At 39.8% G+C, this 15,885-nt stretch overlaps 1 protein-coding gene across 4 annotated transcripts in view; it reads right to left on the reverse strand.

The window, feature by feature from the left end:
- The window catches only part of bcas3 (BCAS3 microtubule associated cell migration factor), a 304,415-nt gene that overhangs the window by 233,797 nt on the left and 54,733 nt on the right, over window positions 1-15,885 (reverse strand). For all 4 annotated transcript variants that reach the window (XM_055045602.1, XM_055045603.1, XM_055045601.1 and 1 more), the window contains exons 14-15: window positions 15,357-15,490; window positions 8,100-8,433 (exon numbers count right to left, since the gene is read on the reverse strand). In XM_055045602.1, the coding sequence (XP_054901577.1) occupies window positions 8,100-8,433; window positions 15,357-15,490 (468 nt within the window). The remainder of the gene's footprint in view (window positions 1-8,099; window positions 8,434-15,356; window positions 15,491-15,885) is intronic.

A 15,885-nucleotide genomic window follows, 5' to 3' on the forward strand; every position in this document is an offset into this window, starting at 1 on the left:
ATTCCCCCCGATCCCTTTTAATAAGCCGGTGGTCCGATGGCGAACAGACAATAAGAAGGGTGGAGGGGAGATAAACCCGACAGTGCTGCTGCCCCGGCCCTGCTGCAGGGCCTGGTGGACGCAGAAGGCATGCAGTCAAACACTCACAGCGACTTATCACCTTTAACAACTCCTGCAGTCAGGGAACTCCAGGCAGAAATCTATTCATCTGATACATCAGGTTTTTCATCTTAAAATACGCCTGAACTTTATTATATTATATTATATTATATTATATTATATTATATTATATTATATTATATTATATTATATTATATTATGTTTGGGTGTGACACATGCTCTGTGTTGAGCTGGTAAGAAAATTGTTCCAAAAATACTTTGACAACGAGTTGGTTGACTGGGAATTAAAAAAAATAAAATGTTTTTATGAGTTTTCAAAAATATAAAATATGAGATCCTACATGTAAATTCTAATGCAGATTACAATTCATTTATAATAAAAATGTATCTTAATTTTTAGCCAATGAGAATATGGGTGTATCATATTTCCTAAATGTTTTAATGACAACATGAGTTTTTTTAAAGCCTTTTCTTAATGTTTCATCTTTTTGTTCTATAAATGACATTTGGATTACATTCAGGATGTCTGAAACTGAATTAGTTCACCGTGCAAAACAATGACTTCTGTAAAAGAGAATAAAAAATGGTGACAGTGCAGCAGCACAGAAAGCATCTAAAGCCTATTGATTGATGAAGGAAGAACAAGGCTTTCCACAGGGCAGGCACCGAGCTGGAAGCCACAAGTGCCTTCTGTGTGTAACAGCAAGCCAGCTTTATTTCTTTATCTCTACCTTACAATTTTGCAAATCAAATAATGATGAGTGCAGCGGCGAGCAGCCGGTGATAAGAGGGTTTAGTGGTTGTGGGGATTGAGTTATTAGGGTTCGCATAAAAACGTCAGAGGTCTCTGGCGGAGCACGGCCGCCGGCCAAGATACATATTCCTCGTACTGTGTATTTTTGGTCGCTTTAAAAGTCTTGGAAGTACAGGGGAAGGCTAATTTTCAGGGTAAACAGCTTGTTCGATTGCTGTGTGGTTTTGCGCTGAGCTTTCCGTTTATTGACTCAAGCCGAGCTGGGCTCTGGCTCCTCTGCCGACCACAGCCTGCACAAGCCTGCAGACCTCCGTCGGCAGCACAGAGCACGAGCCGCTGACACTTCTTACTTCTCTGATGGTGCTCCACTGTAAACTCAAATGCAGAAAGCCTCACTCTCAGGAGTGCACAGAATGACCATGGGATAAAAATGCTTTTATGATTCAGCTGCCTCCTCTAAATAACAAGCAATCTGTTGGTTAATATATTTAAGATACAACGGGATTAAAATCTAATGCAGGGTTTTATATTCTATAAAATGTCTGTATTTTACAAATATGTTCTATAGAGAGGGGTGCAGGGCTTAAAAAAATATCACAAGGCTTTAATCAAAACATTTCAAAGCATGACAATAAATACCTATGAAAATGGTTCTGATTGCCAATCATGCTATAGTTTCAGTTCTAAGTGGGAGTTGGGATGGAAAACTAACACAGAACAACACAGGAAAATGAAGCATTAAATACTACCATGGTTATCCAAACAGAGTTCTGGTTTTAAGAATAAAAAACAATTGTGAGCTCCGAGTTGAAGGAAGCAGCCACCTGTGAAACGTTCAGGCGCTGCAGAGATGAGCCCACTCATCCTCTGTTGTCACATTTGCATTCAGGCTAATCCCTTCCAGCAACAAGTCCAGTTTCACCAGTCCTGCACTGTGTGACAAGCAGCTGGGCTGCTCCACACCGCCTGCAACCCTGACCATACAGCGCCACACAGAGGCTTACTGTGGTACTGAAACTGAGCTCTGCCAAAAAGAAGAATTCACTGACTTAGGCCAAATATAACCAACAGTGTTAGAATGACTTTAAGTGTAGTATCTGTAGCTCATTGTGTTGATCATCCTGTTCATTTGTAGAATCTCAAGAAAACAGAAAGACAAAACCATCTCAGAATTATGAAAGATATTTAGTTGCGCCTAATTAGGTTGACATTTCAGGCTCAGAGATGCTGCTGGAGGTAAGACATACAAATTTCCTGTGAGTCTGGTGACTGAGCGAAGGCAGACCTGCTCACCTAAACCACAATCTGCTCTGATTTAAACATGAACAGCGTGACTTACTCTGGTAAAGCCATCTACCACCTCTGTGTGTTTCAGGAGGAATTCTGAACGTTTTATGTCGGATTTTTGCAACACAGTCCCAGAGCAGGGTCAACAGGAGGCCGTGCACATACGTGTCACACACCAGCAGTTATGAGGTAATGTTTCCTTGACTTCTGCTTCTGCAAAGCGTTGGTGTTTTTCACCACAGGACGATGACTGATGGAGGCTGAGTGGGGGTGGGGGCGATAGGGAGAGACAGGGCGAGATAAAACACAAGTCCAAAGCTAAATAAGCAAGCCGCCGGCCTCTAATAGCAGAAAGGAAGTGTCCCTTTATCAACAAATAAATTAACAGTTTCCCGTCACACCTTGTTTTCAGCCTCCCCCTCTCTGGTTCTCCATCTGAACCAGCGCCAGGGCCCAGATGGCCCAGTGATCGGACCACCACCACTTCAGCTTGCTGAGGAAACAAATCTGCTGCACTGACTCACAGCGCAGTGTTGATATCTTGCACTCCTGATGCTTCATGTTCAGGCAAAGCTAACAACCAGGAACGAAAAATAAAGATGATGGTTAGAAAATCCTCTGACCAGAATGAAAATATTTCTCCTTACAGTAAGGAGATAAACTCAGACTTTGGACTTATTGATAAGTTGCTTTGGGAGTTGGCAGCTTATCAACAGGATTCTCACCATGTGAAAACTTTGAGTAAAAAAATCTTTGATTCAAAATATTTTATTTAAAAAAATATGTTCTTTCTCCTCCACATAATTTAATTTAAATCAATATATTTATACCTTGTATTTATATACAGTTTGGTCACCTGCTACACAAACTTACAAAACATTAGTGTAGTATTTTTTCTTGGAACAGTCTAACACAAGTTAAAGAAGCTGATATTGTTAATCAGTCACTGTCTGCTTTGGTGAAAAAGCTGCCTTTATTTTGTCTATATGAGCATTGAAAACAGCTTTACCTTAATAAAAGTGACCAGTTTAGCTTCCATAATGAAAATATTTCAAAACAGTTGAACTGTAAGGAAACCCCAAATTACTTATCTGATCTAAACCTCTGGCAGGTTTACAAAACCCATTTCATTTGACCAAGTTGTTTCTTGTGACAAGTACTGTTTGCATTCTGAATATATGGAGGAGTTAAAGGTTAGGGTATTAGCGAGAAGACTTTCTAGTCTCATAGCCTTAGAGCCCATCAACAATAATTAATTATTAAAATACCAGCCAAAGCATGCAAAATGCTTCGGAAGGATGTAAATTATTATTGCTTCTTTTTAAAACATAAAATGTTTTATTTTCATGTTTAGTATGCTTATTAAAATGTTTTTTTTTAATAAACATAGAACCTTTTAAATAGCTTACTACTTGTTTCTTCAACTGTAATTAGACAGGAAGTAGATAGTACAGTAAGACATCAAGCAAATGGCCCCAGTCTGGGAATCGAACCCCCGTGTGGAGGACTACAGCCTCTACACCTGAGCCACTGAGAGACCCTGTTCACCAGATTATGAGAGGAACCTGTCTGCTTCTCTGTCAGGAACCAACCTCTGGGTAAAACGAAGACAGTTTTCAATTGAAATATGAATCGCTTTGATCCAAACTGTATTTAGGACTTACAGTACTATACAATGCGGTAGCTAAATATGAAGTTCGTCTGAACATGAAAGCAACAATGGCGGCTCCTGCTACAACCTCAATAACCTCTGTCCTGAGCCACCAACCTGCACTCACTAATCTGGGCTCATATATGCTGGCTCTCCAACAAACCGAGCTTTATAGCGTGGGACGCTCACATAATGGGTCATCACCTCAAAAAACAATACATCCATCACACAAAAGGAAGGCTTTGGGGGGGAAAAAAACCACGGGGCCGAGAAACTGGATCCAGGGACACAAATAGCCCTTCCAGATTTTAACAGTGACAAGAAGACAGCCAATTGCAGCCTCTATTTATAGGTCTGCCGCTTGCTCGGACTGGCAGCTTTGAGGAGGATGTGTACTTTTCTACAGTTCCTTCCCAAAAATCAACGCTGGCCTTGTTGGCGACAATCACAGTGCAGCTGTTGTGGCTAGGTGGCCCGGCCCCGGCTTGCCTCACCCCGCCGCTCTCTGCCAGGCTGGCGGAAAACCACCTCAGCTGCCCAGAATTTCACACCCGGCTCACAAAAACAGAAGGAAAGTGGACACAACAGCAAAAGTGACTCTTTGTTTACGTCTGATGAAAAGTGGACGAATTATGGTGTTTTTATCAACACCATTGGCCTTGCTGACATAAGAGACAGCAGGCATGCCATGAAACAATGGCGATAATTTAACTTCAGATTACCGGAAACACACAACAGATGAAACTTTGTGACTCCAATCTCACTTGTGAGCTGAGAGTGATGTACTAAATTCTACAGATATGAGCGTTGGTCAGATCTTGGAGATTTCATTAAAAGTATTTCTGGCTAAAAAACATTCCTGAGTCTCTCGTAGGATACTGATAAAAGAATCAAAACATGACAACTGCAGTTTAAAAACTGCTGTGCAAAAAGATCATTGATCTTCAAAAATTCACATCTGATTTGTAGATGTAAAATAAAATTTTACTAAATTTTATTTTACCAAATAAAATTTTCCAGCTATGAAAACATTGACTACTGTTGAACACCTCACCGTATAAATGATCAGTGTAGTAGACAGTTTATATTCTTCAAATATGCACACATACACACACACACACACATGCACACGCACGCACTCAGTTTAGTGTCACTGTGAAGACTAATTGTTGACAGGTGGCCTTAATGCCTTCCTTTGAAACAAAAGTGTGATTTATGAGCAGGCTCCCCAAGACCCTGGCTTTCAGTGCTGCTACTACAAACTTATCTTTCCTTCTCTGTGCCTGTACCCCAACCCCCACCTGTGTACCCCATCTCTTGTTTTCCCTCAGTTACACCTCATTATTTTGCATGTTCACTTTCACCTGGTGCCCCGCTTTGCCCTCCACTTTGATGTTCCCATGCCACTCAGTCTCTCATCCCAGCAAAACCAAGTGTCCAAAGAGATCCTTTAATGTTTGATGGTCTATTCCTCAATTTGGAGGAATGTGAGTAGTTTGGTATGGAGGTTAAAAAGAGGTCTGAGTCATCACAAGAAAGACAAGAAGGAAAAGAGGAAGCTAGGACACAGTCTGTCAGTGGAAGTGTTGGGATGTGAATGTTTGAAGCATAAAGCTGTGAGATCTGTGATACGCATATGAAAATCATCAACCAGCATCTGTTGTTCCAGACTTTAGTCCCAGTTAGAGAAGAGAAAACAGACTGTAGGAGAAGCTGTTCAAACAAAGTATATTACAATGATTTTAAATAGACTGAAGACAATCATTCCACATCTGTGTAGTCAAATTCAAACTGGTAGGAAACCATAAAGTAAACCACATTAAAATTCCAGCTTATAGATCAGTAATTATACTCTTTAGAAAAACTTGCAAAATAACTCTGAATGTTGTAATAAAATGCAAAATAAACAAAAATAAACAGAAATGTGTTCCTACTGCATATCCATGTACTATTCAGTATATGTACTCTATTTGGTTGGGCCTCTTCTTGCATGAATTGTGGAATGGAGATGATACATTTGTGGTTCTGTTGAGGTTCTGGAAGCCCAGGTTGCTTTGATATCTACCTTCAGGTCATCGGCCTTGTTGAGTCTACTGTCTCATCTTCCTCTTGACAATACTCCATGAACTCTCAAAAGAGTTACTGGATTGACCACTAAAGCAGTTTACTGGTCAAGCCAGCACAATAGCACCATGGTCATTAAAGTAGGTACTTTACCAAGTCCTGCTGGAAAATGAAATCATTTCTACAAAGCTCTGCAGCAGAAGGACCATGAAATTCTTTCTTTTTATTTCTATATAGGCTGTTGTGGCAACATTGGATCTGATAAAACCTGATGGACTAAAACCAGCCTGTGACATGGCTCCCTCCAAATCATCACAGACTATGGAAACTAGGCACTGGCCCTCCAATAACTTAGATTCTCTAACTTCCCACTCTTTCTTCAGATTTGGGACATTTATGTTTTAAATGAAATCTGAAATATACTTTTATCTAAAGAGTGCACATAGGACGACTAAGCTGAAGTCTAGTACTGTCTCCTTAGCTCCCTTAGCTCAGGTAAGGCACTGATTGTGTCTCTTGTAAAGGAGAAGTTTAAACACAAGGAATATGACAGTTTTAGTTCATTTCCTGAACACACTATGTGTATTGGCTATTCCAACATTGACTCCAGCTGCAGTACACTCCCAAGACACCCAAGGGTACAACACTCAAAATGACATCAGACCGTAAATATGCCCTTGCACAGGAAAATGCTGCCAATGAAGATGCCAATGAACACCCATCTTGGCTAGAACAGAACCAGACATACATGGCTGAAGTGAAACTAGACCATGGAGAAGAGAAACTTGTGAATCCCCCTCACAATCCTGAATGGTCTTCACAGTTTTCTGAGCATGGAGGTTGTGGTTATCCCTGTTGTATTGTGTAACATGTTGTAACATAATCTTCCCATCTACTTAACTTCCCCTTAATGTGCTTAGATACAGCACTCCATCAGCATCCAAGTTTTTAGTAATAACCAATTGTGGCTTCAGTTCCCTGTTGAGTATTTGAGAAATAACCTTTAGGTATTGATTGGCTGTTAGGAATAATCATTAAAATAACAGATATCTATGTTAATGAAAGGCATCGATTCAAAATTTGTATCTGTGTGTATAATAACACTACACAAAAGTTAAAATGTTTGTATTGATTTACTTTGATAAACATATGTATATATATTTTGTGATATTGAAATTTATTGTGAAGGTTTTGCACTTTATCATGTTACTCTAAACATCTTAAGATATTTAATAAAATTGAATGTTGACAAAAAAATAAAATAAAAAAAAAAAAAAATGCATTGTGGGTAAATACGTTTTACTTTTTCAAATAATTGACAAGCTCATTGAACATTAAAATTGTTTTAGAGAGTTAAATGGTAAGAATCATATTTCTAAGGACTGGATGACAACAATATCTCTAGGGTTAATGTCAGTCTGGGGGAACATCCCCTGCCAGCCCCACTTTCCTCAGAGCCACCAGTTTCATCTACAACTGAAACAGTTGAAGAGATTGAAAGATGATTTCCACTGTTAGCTAAAACCAGCTTCATAAAATCAGGTTACAAAATAAGACATAAAATACATTCTGTTATGTAAACTACTTCACTTGTCAGTTAGCAGTCATTCTGTTCTTTGAAATGTTTACCAGGTTCCCAGCATGACCCCGGCCACAGCAAAGCTATCAAAGCTCAGGGTTATTCCTGGAAGCCAATCACTGATGAGAACTGTGATATTTTACACTGAGTAACACCTCTGGGTCAAGCAGTGCAGTTGGCACAAGGTATGCGTGTATCAGTGTGTATCTGCTATGACTTGGTACACAGAGACAGTGTGAGCAGCCTGCAATGGTGTTTGACAAACAAGCTAGACAAGGTCCAGAAAGGCAGGGCGGAGTCCCTGGAAAAGAGCTACTGTCATGATCAGTAACTGGAAAGACACACACGCAAATGTGTTTTATGGTAGCATAGAAAGATGATTTTCCTTACCTACAAAGTATTTCTAAGTGAAATATTTCAGTATCAGGTTTTAGGGAAACATTGCTCTTTGACATTCATATGAAAGGGCCGATTCATTCAGGTTTTTCTTGATGTAGTATGTATCAGTATATATCTGAATATGTATCTGAGCATTCACACAAAGGAGATGCAGCAGAGTTACAGAATGTTGAAGTTTCAATGGTTTGATGCTGTAAACAGAAGAAGCGATGCCCACACATTCACCACCCTGCCCTGTGCCTTACCATGCAGTGGAGACCCAGAGGGGCTGCTGGACATGCCAGGTATGGGACTGCAGCGGCCGGCCATGCCACCTCCTCCACCCAGAATGCAGCTGCTTCCTCCCATGCCTCCAGCTCCTCCTCCACCAACAGCAGCCGCCCTGTTCAGCTCTTGCTCGATCTCCTCCAGGCCGGCGCTTTTTTGGAAGCGTGACATCCGGTTCACCACCCGCGGGGACATGTGGGTCCGGGCACAGGGTGCGCCACCATAAGGGTTGATTGGAAACACGTGGCTGGTGCCTCGAAGTGTGCTGATGGCTACCCAGCGACTGTCCTGACTAAAGCACATGTCTTGGACCTGAGCAGACAGACCCAGTGCAGGAACAGGACAGAGACAAAGAAAGAAAAGGAGAAAGAAGAAAAAACAGACTGAAGTCAATAGACAATGACTGGAAAATATAAAACTTTGTCACTTCAAAAAAAAAATTATTCTACTTTTACAAAAAGAGTGCAGTTAAATTTTTGCAAAAATTTATCTCGAAAGACTCACTTTCTGTTACAATCAGACTTTTCTCCATTTAGTCCGAAATGTTCATTAGCTGCATTTATTCCATTTATTCAGGTTCTAACTTCTACTGTATATGTAACTTCTACAGTATGTAACTACATAGTAGTTTTTTTTTTTTTTTACAAATATGTAAAAAAACATGTTTTGATGATCTGAGACAAAAATAAAGCTGCTCTGCCTTCTCCCTGTGGTCCTGATGCCATCTGCAGAAATACATTATTCCCGGTCAGACACAATCAATCAGAGCCTGTAGCAGGATCTTGGTGCTGTCAATCAGGCTCCTGTACATAGTGTTCAATGTGTTAATAGTGGAGCAACAACTTATTGTTCCAGGAAAATTGCTTATGGGCTGTCAGTTGACCACAGCCTGAGCATTCACAACAAGCTGCAGTGTGGGGAAGGAGCTGTAGCATAGCAGAGAGGAAGGGTGTGAGCATTGCATACACAAGGTCCACTCTGAAATCATTTAGTTTTAAAATAATAAGAAAATCCTGTGTGAGAAGTAATTATATTTTCACACAGTGTGACATCACCTCTGTTCCTAATATAAATGATAAATGATGGCTAAAGCAGGAAGGACAGAATTCGGTTTGTTGCATCACCAGTTCTCAGAATCATTTCTATTGGGTCAATAAGTACAAACCAATACACTAGATAAAGTAAGATATTTTCAGACCATAATGAAGACCCTTAACAAAGAGCACAGTTTAAGACAAGAACTTAAAACAGACTTTTCTTCATTGCTGATGTAAAACAGTGGTGAGCCCTAATCAGTGAATGCTGAAGTCCTGTTTAAAGCAGTGAGTTTACATCAGGGCTTAACCTCTCAAACTGAAGATAATCAGGAAATGTGGCCCAGTTCCAACATTGTGTGAGAGCAAAAATACTAACGACAGGATGTGTTTGGGCACGTGCTAATCGAATTGTTGAGTAACAGATATTGACGTGTTTTTAAAGCGCAAAGTAATTTTTAAGAGAGGAAACGGTGAACAAATGGGCATCTGATTTTCCACAAGTTATGTACAAACAATGCTAGTAAGCTACCATGCGCTTTATATAGTGAGCATGCATGCTTTGCTGAGCAGACATGTTCGCATGCATGTGTTTAAAAGCCTCTCTGTGTCATTTTCTTCACCACAGAAATATGCAGAGCAGAGGTAAACAGCCTGAAACTCCAGCAAACATTAATGTGACCAGGCTGAAATGTTTACCACACAGATAAACACATCTGCTAGAGGTGCATGACAGCATGGAACAGGGTGAGAGGATTAGGCAATGACAATTTTCTAAAGGTGACAATCTGATTTGAGGCTGTTTGGTGGTAAAATAAATGACTCAGACAAAAACAAAAGCTGTAATGGCGCCCTTTGTTAGGCCTCCTCCTTAAACACTCAAGAGCAGACACTTGACAAGATAGGATCTCATCGAGCATGTTAAACATGCAGGAAACCAGACAGATAGGCTGCAAGGGACAATACAAGCCAAGGGAAGAGTAAATGAGAAAAGACCAAGAGCTAAAGACTTGGGTGACAGACTGGTTAGTGGTTTTCACTCAAGCTACATTTATCAATCAGCATACAACAGGGATAAAATGAATGTAAAAGGTTCATGAGAAAGTTTCTATGAGGAATGTCCAACTGCTGAGAGCGAGTCAGAGAGACAGCTCTGTACCTGGTGGCCTTTTAATCTTCTGCCAGGTCCTACAGGGTAATTGGCCCCAGCAATGACAGTTAATGGGGCATCCTTTGCATACCAGACAGATACTTTACTTCACAGAGACGAATGAAAGAGGAGGCCTCACCTGTGCTGTCCCCATTAGGGACGACTCAGACATAATAAAGAGCTACTTTGTGTGTGTCATAATTGACCATAACAGACCTGTCTAAGCTTCAGCTATAAAGAGGTGACTAAATTTCTACTGTCAAATGCATTCTGATCAGGTAGAGAACCTGAAAGGTGGCTGTGATTCCATATTGAAACCATAGAAGTAAAAGAGTTGGTGAAGGTTATCTTTCATAGATGGAATCCAACTGTTTCTAAGTCATATGATGCAGAGGTGTTGATTTGTACATTCCTGAGATGCTGGAAAGGTCTCGCTCCAGTTCTTTACACAGCACACTCGATGACATCCGTGACAGACAGAAGGATGTCAATATGATAGGACTAATGCTTGTGCCTATCCTCTGTAAAATCAGTGACAATTGTTAGCGAGACTACGAGTCCCTGTTCACCAGAAAGAAACTTTTCAGGAATGATGGGAATGTGGCAAAGATGAAAACAGAAATATAGTCAATGAGTCAAATTATTATTAAAGACAAACATGGTTACCAAACTACAAGAAGTTCAACTCACGGTTCAAGACTTTGAATCCTACAAAACTCAAAAAGTTATCTTTACCTAATTGTTATAAATGTAATCTTTACGACTTTAAAAAGTGAAACATAAAAACTGGAAGAACTGAGTTGAATTTGATATTCAACTCAGTTATTTAACCCAGTACTTTAAATGTTCACTCACTAACAAAATACTGCCAAGCCAAAAAAAGGAATGCTCTGATTTAGTCCACACGCAGACCAATAATGGGCTGATGTATAATGGTTGGATTTGCAAAAAGCTGGGAGATATAAAATGTGTGTCACGGGTATAAATACAAGTAAAATGAATCAAAGACACTGAGTGTGATCCCCAGAAACAAGAAGTGGAGAAACTATATCTCATGTCACAAGATCTCACACAATGTTAAAGTATCATAAAATTTATTGTCCAAGCAAAGTTTATCTTTCAAAGTGGCACAGAGTTTCCGTCAGCATGTACCTTTATTTGATGAAATAAAAGTAAGGCATTACCACCCACTTGCAGACAAATGCTGGACTCTTATTTTAGAGAATGTAAGAAAGAAAGCAGTTCTTGAGTTGTTCCCCTTGAGTATTGACCCTGGCAGGCCCACAGCACTCCATTACTAAAGCATTGCAGACGTCTAATCCCCTCACAAGCGAACAATGTGGCAACACTATTGGACTTCAATAAAAAGGATCAGTGTCAGAAAGACAACAAAATTAATAATGATTTTTTATAAACTTTTATGAATGTTATGTCTTTATCAGTACTGCTAATAATAAATGGAACTTTATATTGGTGACACCTTGAGTGTGCATGCAGAACTGTTCATATCAAACTATCTAGCATGTTTGGTAGTTAGCCTAAATCTGTGAGAAGCAGTAACATAAAGACACCCAACACGTCATGTCATTGTATCAATGTGTTTTTGAAGAATAATGAATGGTTAGCAGCTGGAAAAATGTGGGTTAAAAAAAATCCAATTATTTATAGAAAGCAGATTTTACTTTTATTAGCCACAATGCCCATGATTTTATACAAATGCTAGACAACTGATGACATTTCTTAATGCAAAATAGTGAGCTGAAGAAATATAGCTTCAAAAAGGTGGACATGCATTCCTGGTAGTAATGTACTTCCGAGTTTAGTCATGCTACTAAACTCCCAACTGATGTTGCAGGACAGTGATATCTAGAGTAAAGGAGCTGATCTATTACCTCCAGGATGAGGGCGCTCTGGTTGGCCCCCATGCCCGTCCACACTCCACTCCGCTTTGGCCTCTTTACAGTTGTTATCAGCAGCAGGTCTGTTTACCTGGCCTCAGGTCACTGGCAGCCGGTCGCATGTTTGGTTGCTGGAGACAGATAAGGCGTCTCTCCACCCACCTAACTGAAGACTTTATCACTCTCCACTGTGCTTCGCAGTGCGGCTGTGTGTTTGCGTGCGTGTAAGTGAGCTTGCAGTGATAACCCCTGGCCTCGGCACTGGGCTGCAGCTTGGCATTCAATGTTTACAGCAGGTCAGATCAAAGCGGTCTCACTGTGCAGTCGGTCAGCGGACCGAACTGCAGGCAGCCTGTGAGAGGTGGTGTGTGATTGTGTGTTTTCCCAGTCAATAATACTGAACCGAACAAGGCCTGAAGCAGTTTTGTTGAGCAAGTGTCTTTACCTTATTTTGGAAAGTCTTTGCACGCCATGAGTGAAACCGTTGCATGGAAAAATCTTTTCTTTGAACAAGATAATCAATTTCTACTTTTAAGATAGCGTTCATGTTAATTTTCAAAACTGTTCAGAAGTCTAGAATGCTGAGGTGTGGTGTTGTGAATGGAGTAAGCATTTACATGTGGAGAAAGAGTTATTATTAGTTATTATCTTGAAAGACTGAATTACACGAAGGTTCTGGTGTTTAATACAAACAGTTTCCACCAATAGTTCTTGTGTTCACTTTACTTTCCACACACTAGTAAGAGGTTGTCTTTGGGCAAATCCCAGTCAGCCACATCCGTCCTACCTCAGATGTAATCAAATGTTCCCCGATCTCTCACACAAAACCCCTTCTGACCAGACTTGTTGTTGCACAGCAGGGAAAGGCTCCAACAAGCTCCACGTCTATAAGACCTCCAAAAGTGACATTTCTAATATATAACCAGTCATGTAACTGCTTAGCCAAAATGCAGTAGGAATATTACAAAGAAAGTGTTTAGATATGAACTTGGTCAATGATGTGTACAACAGATGACAAAAAGGTCAAGAATCTAATTCAATCTCCCAACCATCATGTAAAAAGAGCCAAAGGGTGTCGAGTTTTTCTGACCTTTTTAACACAAACTCTGAATGGTTCTGATGCTCAATGCTGTGATGGCAAATATTTGTCTTTTTGAATGTATCTAAATAAATTATATTACACAACTTTGTAGCATGTTACCATAATGTCAAATGTGATGATGTGTTTCCTACTTCTGATTTAGACACACTAACACATCTTAGAATATATATTTTTAACATACTATGTAATTATTTTAGGAATAGGCAACATACCTATTAAAAAACTTTAAAGTGAGAGATTAAAGTAGATTAAAGAGTCAATAGTCACAATATTAGATGATATATAGATGTGCACCAGTTCATACAGGTGTACAGGACTGGCCAATATCAGTATTTGTCAGTTTAAGATTCAAACCTGCCTTTGTTGCTGAAATGTGCTAAACAAATAAACTATATCTGATTGATTTCTGAAAAATAACTGGTTAGATTTTAACAGGTCAGGCAAATACTGAAAAGTCTGTAAGATGACGATGCACTCACTGCAAAAGTGAAAAAATCTTAGTGCGCTTGAAAGAAGACAAAAAGAACTTAAAGGTAGAAGACCACGAGCCTTTTCAACGAGACATACAGGCTTATCCTACGCCTAGTTCAAACATTATGATTTTAGGATTGTCGGTCGATTTTCAAAACCTGAGACCACACAAGAGCTGATAAAAAATCATAGGTATAACGGGTTGGATCGTACCGTGTGTGGTACCCAACCACATGGCAGGACCAACACACCACACCATTTCACTCACAAACATTCAGGCCTCAGACAGAAAATCCTTTAAAACCCACATCATATAATTTTTCTGGCTATTCCTTTTATGAAATGTTTGAATAAACATTCAAGTTGTTCTACAAATTCACCGGACTCTCAGTAGATATGTGAGCTGCTTTTTGGTTGAGATTCCCCTCTTCTATCACCACGTTGTGATATAAGCACCTGGTTGGCTACCTGTCACATTCAATGGGTTTCGTTCTCGCTCTTAGCCGGGTAACACCACACATGTTGCAATAATCCAAGACATCCAACATGCTGAATATTCCCGACTTTAGATCAGAGTGGTGCTGGCTTTCTACTGACTGGATCCGATCAGTCTAAACACACTGCACATGGCAGGACGATCGGTAACAATTATCGCAAGCGACAATCTTAGAATGGTGAATGTTTTAAGTTTGTAAAAAGGAGAAAATCTGGACAAAACAGTTGTTCCGTGTGAACGACGATTTAAGTGATTGATTCTGAATACAGACAAAATATGTTCCACTGGCAGATTCTTTCTCTTATAACAAGATGGATTTTTTTCCATTTGAAGTCAAAAGAAATCTGCCAGTGAAACTAGTACTTTTTTATAATATCACTTAAGACAAAATTATTTGTTTTGTTTAAAAGTTATTTTTGACTTATTTTAAATTAAATAAGAGATTTTATGGAGCCCCCCTCGGGGACATGGGGACATTTTTTTCTTTTGCATTACCTCACAAAACTGTACTGGTCATTTATGCTGCATAACTGACTACTGAAAGCCTTCCTTCTGGTGGCCACCGTACTTTCTGCTTTAATACAAGGTTATGTAAGGTGTTTCCATGAATGTTAAAACCTCTTTGTCTTTGTCTGAATGATTGTTTTCATGTGAAGCTCCATCTCAACCTTAACAGGTAGTGACTAAATCGAGTTTCAATCAATTTTTTGCACCAAACTGATTAATAATAATAAACATCTTTTATTATTATAAAACACAGCAAACTAATGGTGGTAAATGTCCGCTCTGGGTTAACTCGGGAAATCTCATCTGTCCATGTATCAATCAACTTTGTTCTGTCAAATTATTGATTTATTCCATTTTGATTATCTTGCTCCAAAATTTGCAAGGACTGACTACCCTGCTCACCACTTCCTAACACACACAAAGCCAGCAGGATAGTGATCTTCCCATTCATACTTGATGACGTCACGCCCACATCGACACACCCACCACCCATGTCAAAGTCTCGTGCTCCTGTTTTATCAATGATTCAGAACATGAATTTAATGATTAGAGTTGTGCCTGTGTTTGTGTGTCAGACCTTGGCCTCGGTCTCCCCCCGATGCAGGGTATAGAGATGGTGAACAGCACTCTGAGAGGAAGCCCAAGGATGGGTGAGGATCTTGAAGACATGGAAGTCATGGCCCAGCGTGTCGGCTGTCACCAGGAGCATTCCTACAACAAGCACAGTGACAGCATTACAAATCATTAACTGGTGTCAACATAATTCTTTTGGCTGTCTGCAATGTATCTTCCTGTATCTGATCCAAGCACCGTGTCGTTTCTGATCAAGAGTTGGAATCCCGAGGAACCTCACAACAACTGATAAGCTTTTTACTGTTTTGTAGAATTGTTAATATTTCTCTGTCTGGTATATTGTCAAGAGCAAGAATTTTTGGCATACAAAAAAAATGGCAGCCTGCGTTTGACCTCCAGAAGTGTCATTGCAATTTTGTCTGTAGGTGAAATGTGTAAGGGTTGCAACAAAATCTAACAGCACCAGCATGAAGAATATTCTTTAGAACACAGTTTATGTCCTAAAAAAAAGAAATTCTTTGTGTTAAAACAAT

This window comes from Poeciliopsis prolifica, unplaced genomic scaffold (assembly GCF_027474105.1).
Source record: "Poeciliopsis prolifica strain line A6 unplaced genomic scaffold, Auburn_PproV2 SCAFFOLD022, whole genome shotgun sequence".
Lineage (NCBI taxonomy): Eukaryota > Metazoa > Chordata > Actinopteri > Cyprinodontiformes > Poeciliidae > Poeciliopsis > Poeciliopsis prolifica.